General features: G+C 41.6%; 1 protein-coding gene across 1 annotated transcript; it reads right to left on the reverse strand.

The window, feature by feature from the left end:
* Positions 1 to 9,181: 9,181 nt before the first annotated feature.
* LOC107742384 (histamine H2 receptor-like) lies at positions 9,182 to 10,956 on the reverse strand. The gene is made up of 3 exons (XM_016555333.1): positions 10,336 to 10,956; positions 9,790 to 10,126; positions 9,182 to 9,186 (listed from the first exon to the last, which is right to left on the reverse strand). The coding sequence occupies exons 1-3, from the start codon at positions 10,954 to 10,956 to the stop codon at positions 9,182 to 9,184; spliced, it is 963 nt and encodes a 320-aa protein (XP_016410819.1).
* Between the last annotated feature and the right edge of the window lie 275 nt (positions 10,957 to 11,231).

An 11,231-nucleotide genomic window follows, 5' to 3' on the forward strand; every position in this document is an offset into this window, starting at 1 on the left:
TGATATGATGATTTGAGACGTAGGCTACCAGGTGATCAGAGTGACTAATGACATCAAAACGTGCCTCCTCCTAAAAGAAAAGACAACATAAACATGTCTGTATTAATCTTGAATGTTCAATTATTGTTAATTAGTTATGATTACAAGCTGTCAGAGCTCAACACTCCACTCTACTGCAAAGCTATATGATTTATCAGCCAGACCTCCTCTTTGTTTATTGATTTGACATAACCATGCAAAGATGAATGACATGAAACTGACTTGCCCTGCAAAATTAGCTTGAACTAGCTTGAACTAAAATTCTCAGATGCACGCTATGCGCATCCCGTGTCTGGGATACTCATGAAAATTCATCTATGCCTCGTCCACGGAAGCTGAAACAGAAAATATCTTAATGTAGCATGGGGCTGATTTGTGGTGACTACACCCCCCTTAAATATCACAACCTAAATGAAGGCACATGTACGTTCCACTTAAAAATAGGCAAGAGGCATGAGTTTCTGTACAAAAATAACCTTTATTAAAGCTAAAACGATTGGCCAAGAATTATTTAAAACTAGAAGTCAGCACCATAAAATGTCATTGGTCAAGGAGGACAGAAAAAAATAAAAATTAAACAACAGCTGTGTATGAGGCTTCCGTTGTAGAAAGTGGGCTAGTACAGCACTAGGCTTACAAAAAAAGAAACCTCGCCAATCAGAATCACACCCACAAATTTCACTGCAAATAATAAGCTTGTTCGAGATGCATCGGCGCTGCACAGAACGATCGGTGTATGACATCAAAGTACCGCGAGAGCAATCCGATCGTTCTGCGCTGCGCCGATGCATCTCAAACAAGCCTAATAACACAGCAATAGTGACATAGCAAAAATGACAACCCCTGGTGAAATGTAACCATGGTTCCCTGAGAAGGGGAACGAGACACTGCGTCCCCTAGAGGACACTTTGGGGAACGCCTTTAGCGTGACCAGTGTCTGAAGTGCATGTGGAAACACGACAATGAACTTGACATTGGCCTATGCCGTGTTACTGGTGCGACCACGAGTATAAAAGGGCACCTGTAGAACACGTCATTAGCTTCCTTGGCTGAAGGAGATGTGCACAGGAATGCCTGAATCATGGCAAGGGGACGCAGTATCTCGTTCTCCTTCTCAGGGAACCATGGTTACATGAGTAACCTGAGACATTCCCTTATCGAATGGGAACTCGCACTGTGTCCCCTAGAGGACACTTTGGGGAACGAATACCCATGCCGCCATGCTGAAGGGATGAGTGCCTTAACGGCAGCCAAAAACCAAAAATACTCAAAGGAGTCCTCATCCCCAGGGACACACACCAGCAACAGTCACATAATCCTCCACACTCATCACATACTCCTCCCATGCACAACGTTGTGAGGATCACAGCTGAGGAAGTGGGACGTGAGCCGCGGAATAGCCCACCCTCTTAGCGCACATCTCACGGTCTTAAGTGTAACACAGAGGGGAAACCGCTCTTTCCTATTGTGCAACGGATTAAGAAGTGGGAATGCGAGCTGCAATACTGCCCATCTTCTATAGATTCATAGCACTGTGAGAATCACAGTTGATGAGGTGGGACGCAAGCTGCGGAATAGCCCACTCTCTTCACAGACATCTCACAGTTGTAAGTGTACAACATATTATAAGAAGTGGGAACGCGAGAAGCGATACTGCCCATCTCCTTAGACCATTATAATATTGTGAGGATCACAGCTGAGGAAGGGGGACACGAGCTGCGGAATAGCCCACCCCTTCCGCATACATCTCACAATCTCAAGCGCAGTACAGAGGGGAAACTGCTCTGTCCTATTGCGCAACGGATTAAGAAGTGGGAATGCGAGCTGCGATACTGCCCATCTTCTTAAACCCATAAAACAATTCTTAACATAGTGAGGATAATAGCTGAGGAAGTGGGACGCGATTCGCTGGATAGCCCACCTTCTCTAACACGTCTCAGAGCTCTAAGTGTGGTACAATGGGGAAACCGCAGTATTGTACAACCTTCTCAGTGTTACTCAGAAGACAGGATACAGGTTTAACTCATTCGAAGTACTTGAATTGAATTGTACAACCAAAGCTGGGTAAAAACTACAAGCTGAAATCAGAAGATCTCAATTACATGCCAAAAATTGTAGTTAGAAAAGAAAGTAAAATATATATTCAAAGTTGTAAATGACAACGTAAAGTGCATAAAATTAATCAAAGTTTCCAAACCGAGGTTCGTAAAGGAACTGCAAGGGAATCAGATTGAAACAAAAGGCTAACAGAAATTCCAATCATAAGCCTCGGAGATAAAATAAATAAGACATGGGACCTCAGGGTCTCGACTTTCCCTTCTTAGCTTCGATGACTTCCCTGAGGTCCTGTCTCTGCTTCGGGTGAGGCCGCTGCCCAGCATCCTGGCTCTTCAGAGGCAGGGCCCTCGCAGCCACACTCGCCTTCTGACCCTGCCGCCAGCTAGGCCCAGCAGCAGGTTCAGGAGGGTGAATGGAAGGACGCCGCCTACGGCGAGGGATGTAGCGCTCAAACGCCGCTGACTTAACCTACGCCTCTCTGAAACTACGGACTACTGTCTCAACAGCAGTTCCAAAAAGTCCAGTAGGCGAAACCGGGGCATCAAGGAGAAAGGTCCTGTCCTTCTCCTTTAGCTCTGACAGGTTAAGCCACAAATGCCTCTCCATGACAATCAGAGCCACAAGCGAGCGGCCGATGGCACGATCCGCTTGCTTGGTCGCACGGAGGGCCAGATCGGATGAGCGGCGGAGCTCCTTGATTTCATCAGGAGCCACGCCCCGCCACCGCATCAGCGTCCTTTAGCATGTCCGCCTGGTATGCCTGCAATACAGAAATGGTATGCAGGGTACCGCCGGCCTGCCCAGACACCGCGTATGCCTTGCCCATGAGCCTAGATGTAAATTGGCACAGCTTCGAGGGCAGGGTAGGAGCCTTCCTTGAAGATGCCTGGGGAGGTGCAAGGTAACCTGCAAGGGTTTTCTCCATCTGAGGCATCTTCGTGTACCCACTGTCTCCCAGCCCCTTCACATTAGCATTGTTGGATTTGCTGGGGGTGAAGACGCGGGCAGAAAAAGGATTCCTCCACGACCTCAACAGCTCGCTGTGAAGCTCAGGAAGGAATGGAAGGCTCTGAGGGGTGGAGCGTTTATGACCAGCTAGGAAGTGCTCATCCATACGACTGCTGGGAGTGCATTCCTGCGTTTCTGCCGGCCAGTCCAGGCTCAGCCTGGCAGTGGCGCGGGTCATGACGTCCAGAAGTTCCTCATACGTCGGTGATGTAGCGAATCAGCTCATGGGGAAATATGAATAATTAATCATAACTAGTTATAATTAATTATAAATATTTAGATCCGCTGTATATATTTACTTGACCTCTCAGGGTCAACTGTCTGTCAATTCTAAGAACGAGGAGGAGGCGGGTAGAGATATAGCGTCTGCCTCGTCTCCTGTCACGTCTACCTCCTCGGAGCTAGACCGGCCAAGTAACATGCTCTCCGCCGGCTCGAAAGAAACTGGAGGCCTGGCTTCCAGATCCAGCTCAAGAGCAACAGAACTGGCGACCAAGGATTGAGAAAGGGAAAGACCTGACCCCAAGCTCGTCAGCCAGATCTAACTGCGAGCCCCACGAGTGCAGACGGCACTCTGCCTCAGCAGCAGTGGGTCCAGCACCGCGGGGCGCAGACGCTTGGTTTCCGGGTGTGAAGAATCTTTCACACGGTGAGACATATCTTTTAAATCTCCATTCACTCATGCTTTCCTAGGTTTTTTTTTAAAGTATATATCGTCCTTCTCACAAACATACACAAACAAATGGCTCCTGAAGACAAAAAGCTAATGGCGTGTTCTACAGGTGCCCTTTTATACTCGTGGTCGCACCAGTAAGGTAGGCCAATTTCAAGTTCATTGTCGTGTTTCCACATGCACTTCAGACACCGGTCATGCTGATGGAGTTCCCCAAAGTGTCCTCTAGGGGACGCAGTGTGAGTTCCCATTCAATAAGGGAATCAGCCTGCTTCAGGAAGCACTTAGCTCCTACAAAGAAAAAAGAAAAAACAAAGAAAAATCACATTGCACAATACTCAAAATAAGCAAAATGAATCAAGTACAAGAACAAAACATTAAAGGGATAGTTCACCCAAAAATGTAAATTCTGTCATTAATTACTCACTGTCATGTCGTTCCAAACCCATAAGACCCATAAGTTCATCTTCAGAACACAAATTAAGATATTTTCGATGTAATCCGAGAGCTTTCTGACCCTGCATAGACAGCAACGGAACTGGCATGCTCAAGGCCCAGAAACGTAGTAAGGACATTGTTAAAATAGAACATCAGTGGTTCAGCTGTAATTTTTAAAAAATTATATGAGAATACTTATTGTGCGCAAATAAAACAAAAATGGCCATCACCAGCAAGGAACACGATTGCCATGAATGGGTGCACTTGGTCCACAACGATGTTCAGATACTTGACAGCTGTCAGGGAGTGTGCTATTGGGATAATGGGGCCTAAAGTGTCCCAAGAAAACATCACCCACAGCATAACACACCGCCACCACTGGCCTGTGTCCGCCCAACAGTGCATCCAGGTGCCATAGCCTCTGTTGGTAATCAGTGTATCCGCGCTCACCTGTTGACGTGATGCACCAGGAATCTTGATTCATCAGACCAGACCACTTCCAATCATCCACACTCCAATCGCAATGATCTTGGGCACATTTCACGCGTTGTTGGCGATGGCGTGCAGTTAGCATGGGGACCCGGCTGGGTCGTCGGCTATGCAGGCCCATATTCAGAAGACTGCGATGAACTGTGTGCTGTGACACATTGCCCTGGTCACCACTGTTGTAGCTGCTCGTGATTTGTCTTTCTGTGGCCCTGCGGTCACTGTGAACAATGCGCGACATTCTCCGCTCCCCTCCGGCATCAGTGAGCTGAAGACGACACATGGCTGGGCGACGGTTCGTCATTTGGCCATCCGTGCACCACTTTTGATACATACTCACTACAGCAGCCCGTGAACAACCCACAAGGCACGCCATTTCCAAGATCGAAGTCCTGAAGCAGTGTGGCATCACAATTTGTCTTTTATCAAACTCTGATGAATTGGCAGCTTTTCCCATTCTGACACTGAACACTCTACTGACCGAAAGCAGGTCCTCGGGTGGTGTGTATAATGGTCGGTGAAACATTCGGTTGCCAGGCACGCTCATTGATCTAGGCTGGGGTGGTCATAATGTAATGGCTCATCACATCACAATGGCTCATCACATGTTAGGGAACCCCAGAGTATGATGTAAGAGGGACCCATGATGATTCAAACATCATATAAAGCAAAATGATGAAGTAGTCCTCAAAATAGTGAAGTAGTCCTCAGATGCCATGTTCATTGCAGCAGCATTTCAGAAAAATTAAGTTGTGGAGAAAAAATAAAATTCACAATTTAAAAAATTAACAGCTTTCTGATGGTTTGTTTTAAATGAACTATTGAATTAATTAGCAGAATTACTCCACCACATGCACATGACATCATTAACGTTTGGTGAAATATTGTGGAATTAACATAGTTCAAATGACGAAGATGAGACCATGTTACTATGATAAGCTAGTTAATTTCACCAATGCTGCACTGTTCTTTGGAAGATAAGCAGTGAGTTATGTCATTGTTTGGGAAACACATCCCAGGTCTGCTTACTCAGTGCCAGTGAACATGAGCTAGAGTTATTAGGTTCATTAACTAATTGGTGTTTTTGGACAAATCTTTTAAAGCTACACTATGTAACTTTTTGTCCTCTGGCGGATGAAACATAAAATCTAAAAATTACTTGCAGGGGAACATTGTTTTGGTAATTACATTAGTTTGGCTCAGCTATTCTGTGCAGATGAATCTGATAGCTTGAGGCACACTGTTGTGCCCATGGTTACAGTTAAACATCTTAAATTTCTAGCAGTGATCTTGTTTTGACTAAATATTTTGTACAATTTTAAACAGAAGGGGAAAAAAGCAATAAATCACAGACTACAGTTGAAGAAACTGTTCATGTCAAATCACATGCAGTGGCTGAATTCATAAAAGACAGAAAATCACAAGACTGGCAGAATTTTATTAAGTCTAATGAGGTGAAAGACAAGTGAGTTTTGATCCAAAGAGACCCAGGATCAAACTGTCTGGAGTGCATACATTTGTCCAGCCAGCTGTGACTTTCTTTCAGACCTTGGCAGATGCTCTCTAAACGGACACACTGATCATTAAAAAGGCAGGAGCAAAGAAGTATTTCATGGAGAAAGGTGAAATTATTCTCTCAGTGTTTGCGAGGGAAAATGGATGTGTGGTAGTACTCCAGGAAGATGACATGCTGGAAGAGAAGAAGGATGATTTTTCTCAAGGTACAGAGGATGACTACACAAAAATACAAATAATTAAAACTATAAAACCAGATGTTTTGGCAATATTTGGCTAGAAAAAAACCGAGATGTCTCTTCTTTGTTGCTTTATATTTAGAGTCAAAGAATAGAGTCTCCAGTTCCTGTTGTTTTAAGGTGTATACTTTGCAAATAGGTCATCTGACCCTGGAGGTTTCATCAGGGGACATAACAAAGAAAAAACTGATGCAAACTCCTCAAATAAGAAATGTTCTTTAAAATCAGGTTAAGCCAACTTCATATATTCATTTGAATGCATTTAATGCAAAATCATTTAAGTTCAATTCATAATTTCGAATTCAAATAAATAATAATGATGCTTTTACTTTTACACTAATGCAACTGCCAATGGTGTGCTATTTGTTTAATTTATGAACTTTTAGTTGAACATTTTTGATTTATAGTTTAAGAGAGGTCTATTAAATCTTTGATCATTAGTATGTGCTTTTTTCCACAGCTAGAGAAGCATATTATCAGGAAACCGAGATTGTGACCTCATCTGGCAATCTTCCATGTAAATAAATCATACATATTGTTGGATGTACTAGTCTACTAGTGAAATTCAGCATAAAGTTTTGTCTGTTCTGATGCTATGCGAGAATTGCAGATTTTCTTCTGTTGCCTTCCCAGCTCTAGGCACATGTGATGCTTTTTTATGATAAAACCAGCAGTGTGCATGTCCGTAGTTACCTAGCTAAATGGTTGTTCTTGTTGACATCTTGCAGTAATTAATATTTCATATAATATTATTTACTAATTTTATATTTTTTTTACCCTAATTTTTTTTCATTGATCATTTAGGTCAAGGTGGAGATAATCCAGCTGATGTTGCAGATGCAATGATCAGTGCAGTTGTTGAATTTGCAAGCAAAAATTAACCAGTTCATGTAAAAAATGTGGAGTTCCTTATACTCCAGTCAAGTATGTTGGCTGATTTTCATCAAAGCATGCTCAAAAGTACCATGAAGTCAAAGAAAAGCTCGATTAGCAGGATTAAAGGTCAGTAAATAAAAAAAGAAAGAATTTTGAAAAATGAAAACTTTTATTCTCATGTCTGACTATATTATACTTTTAACAACCTGTATTTTTTTTCTAACAAACATGTAACTGGACAAAAGGTAAAAACATTTTGTTTAAATAAATCAAGCCAGCTGTCTTTCAACTATGCAGTGAGACACCAGAGTATTTGAGTAAGGCCAGTGCCATGATCGACAGCTTGATTAACAAGGAGCAAATAAATAACACAATATGTGATCCAACCATTGCTCATTTCACCAAAGAGGAATTAAAAATACTGAGCAAAATGGAAAAGGAGCTCAAAGTAAGTGTCATAATTGAGAAGAAAGGAAAATACTCTGTCAACACATTGAAGGGCCTGACAGGATTTGTTTACACTGTAGAGAGTCGTATTCTGGACATTATCCGCAAAGTGGAAAGGATTGAAAACAGAAAAAGGGAGGCAATAAAGACCAGCAGTATAGCTGAATGGAAATATCAAAGTGGTCGCAACTTAAAAGCATTTGATGCTTTCACCAATTGTGACTTGGAAGAGTCCTTCAACCACCAAACAACTGTGCAAATCAAGAGTAACAGTAAAGCCTTACTAAATTTTAATTTTTTTAAAGATTTGTTTTATTATTAAAAAGAGTTGGATAGTCCTGGATAGTCAAAAAAAAAAAGGACTATCCAGCAATATCATTAAAGTAAGACTATAACATTTATATTTGACCCAAACTTATACAACTAATGTGTGTAAAGTTGAAAGTTCGTAATTTTGTACCATGATGTAATGATTGCTTAGGCTGAATGTTTATTCTTGTCTTCTACACAGATTGAAAGAGTCCAGAACAGCACACTTTGGAGAAACTACATGATCAAAAAGAAGGAACTGGAAGTTAAAAACAAGCACAAAAACAACGAAAAGCATCTCTTCCATGGAACTGGCCCTAATACGACTGATCAGATAAACAATCGCAGCTTCGCTGGCATGCATGGTACTAGCTAACATGTATCATAGTCTTTTCCAATTCAAAAGTCCTATGTTTGTATTTAGGATTAGCAGACTTTTATTCTGTCTTTAGGAGCATTGTATGGGAATGATACATATTTTGCTGTGGACCAGAGTTACTCAGCCAAAGGCTACTTTAAACCTGATGCCAATGGACATAAACGCACGTACCTTGCCAGAGTGCTTTTTGGTGACTTCACTCAAGGGAAAAAAAGGTCTTCATACTCCTCCAAAAAAGAGTTCAAAAGGAGTTCATCTTTATGACAGTGTGACAGATAAAACTAACAACCCATCCATGTTTGTGATCTTCAATGATGTACAGGCATACCCAGAATACTTAATCCCATTCCAGAATAAATTAAATTGTAAAGTTTAGTTTGATCAGGTTTGAGATGAATTCCTGTGCATTATTGCCATGCAGTTACAATCTATTTTTATTCAATTTTCAGTGATAGGCAGAAGGGCAACACTATTTTTGAAATCATGTAGCTTTTCAGCAGTGAAAATGTATGTGATTGATAAAGTACCCAGACAACATTGTGAATCACTTCAACATTATACAATGCTACTTCTCAAATATAAATTTAAATGTATGTAAGTTAAAACCCTTAGCTAGGAACTCCTAGGAAGACTACTAGTAGTAGGAGAAAACACATAAAACACACACATTTATGTTAAAGGTCGTTCTCTTGAAGTATTGAAACAAGGACGTTCTCAAACTAAATTATTGAAAAAGGTTTTACATTCTTACTTTTTAAGTATCACATAGAATAGCATAGTCATAGATTCATTAGGTTAATAAAAAGTAATGTCCTAAACATTGTCAGAACAGTAGGCTATGTATTTTTGACCCATGATACATTTTGGATTTTTAAGTCACATTTGAGTCTGATATTGTTATTCATTGCCATTGATCAGTCTCCAGCAGCCCATTCTTATCATCTAATCATCTTTTTTTTTTTAATATATATATATATATATATATATATATTAGCATACTTGATGTAATATGTATTCACTGCAGTGTGAGGTGAGTTTTAATTACTGGTGCCAAAAGATTCGATTATGTGGATTTAAAAGGGATAAAGAAACGGCAGTTCCCTTACGAAAAATAAGTTTATTCAAGTGTGCTATTAGTATACGTCTTTTAAACTAAAAATAGGAAAGTATACTTTCAGTTTACTTTTTATGTACTTCTCACAAATATACTTAAAATGACATTTAAGTATACTTGACTTATACTTAGAAAAAGAGCTATAGTTGTGCTCCGAGAATGTTTTCATTGTTATAAGGTAGGGGGCGCTAGTACACATCTTCTGTACAGAATTTCCAAAACACAAGTTCCCCCTGATTGCTAGGTCTACAGCAGAGCAGCTGTCCACATGCCTGACGGAAATCCCGGTTTAAGGCTGGGTAAAGAATAGGATTCAGAGCATAGTTGAGGTATCCCAACCAAAGAACAATAGAGTCGGTCAGTTTGTTTGGGTGGGTCTTTGCCCACATGCCCATGCATGTGAAGTAGGTGAAATAGGGGAACCAGCAAATGACAAAGGCACCAAGCACTGCGGCCAGGGTCACTGTGGCTTTGTGTTCCCGAGCAGTGGCAACTGCGTTTGCAGCCTGCGCAAAGGAAGGAGTGGTTGCACGTATATGCCGCACCTAAAAGTGGGACATGAAGAGACAGTGAGAAAGCTAGAAATATTGAGGGATGCAATGAAATAAGATGTAGTGGGTAAGACAGGTAAGTGTGTGCACAATAATAATAAAAATATAATACTAATAATATATATATTCCTGAACTTATTCTAAATTTAATTTATTTACCCCAAAATTATTGTCATGTCATTGACCTAAGTGGAGAAACTTACCTGTTCACGTGCAACACAGAATATACGATGGTACATTCCACACATGACCAGCAGAGGGAGGTAGAAGATTAGAAAGGCTTTCAGCAGCACATAATTGTTATTCCATTCATAGCGGCAGGTCCTGCCTTCCCCTCCTTCATCCCACATGTCCCAGTCCAAGTTCTGTACTCTGAAGTCAGGTGTGTTCCAGCCTAGGTTAATAGACACAAAGGACACAGCCAGAGAGCATGTCCAGATCGCAGTCAGAGTGATCGCCACCCGACGAGGTGTGACCCTCCTGGGATAGCAGAGAGGGTTAGAAATGGCAAGGTAACGATCAACACTAATGGCCAGTAGAGTGAGCATTAAAGCACTACAGAGCATCACATCCAGAGAGATGTAGATATTGCAAAAAACACCCCCAAGAGGCCATCTCCCATTGTGTAATTCCAACATGGCAGAGAGCGGAAGTACCAGCAGACCCAGCAGCAAGTCTGTCACAGCCAGTGAGAGTATGAAACAGCTACTAATCTGGTGCAGACGCCGACTGGTGGCCACAGCCAGGCAAACCAGCACGTTTCCACAAATGGTCAGTAAGATGAAGGCCACCAGTACCACCCAGCGCAGCGTAGTGAACATCATTTTTAACTTCTGAAATGGGAAACCTTTGAGATTTGTGATATCCAAAGTAGTTCAGTCAGGACTCCATATGTCATCTGTTTTCTCAAACATTTACATTGGGTGCTATAAAACTGCCATAATATGAACATCTACGGCCACTGCTCAGATACCCGCTCAGGTTCATTCCTAAAAGAAAAAAAAAGAAAGAATAAAAATCTGATAAGCAGTCAACTGGGTAATTAATTTAGAACCTTTAATAAAAGTGAAATGTACAGTGGGTATAGAAAAGAATCACC

This window comes from Sinocyclocheilus rhinocerous, unplaced genomic scaffold (assembly GCF_001515625.1).
Source record: "Sinocyclocheilus rhinocerous isolate Xijiao unplaced genomic scaffold, SAMN03320098_v1.1 scaffold1127, whole genome shotgun sequence".
Classification (NCBI taxonomy): Eukaryota; Metazoa; Chordata; class Actinopteri; order Cypriniformes; family Cyprinidae; genus Sinocyclocheilus; species Sinocyclocheilus rhinocerous.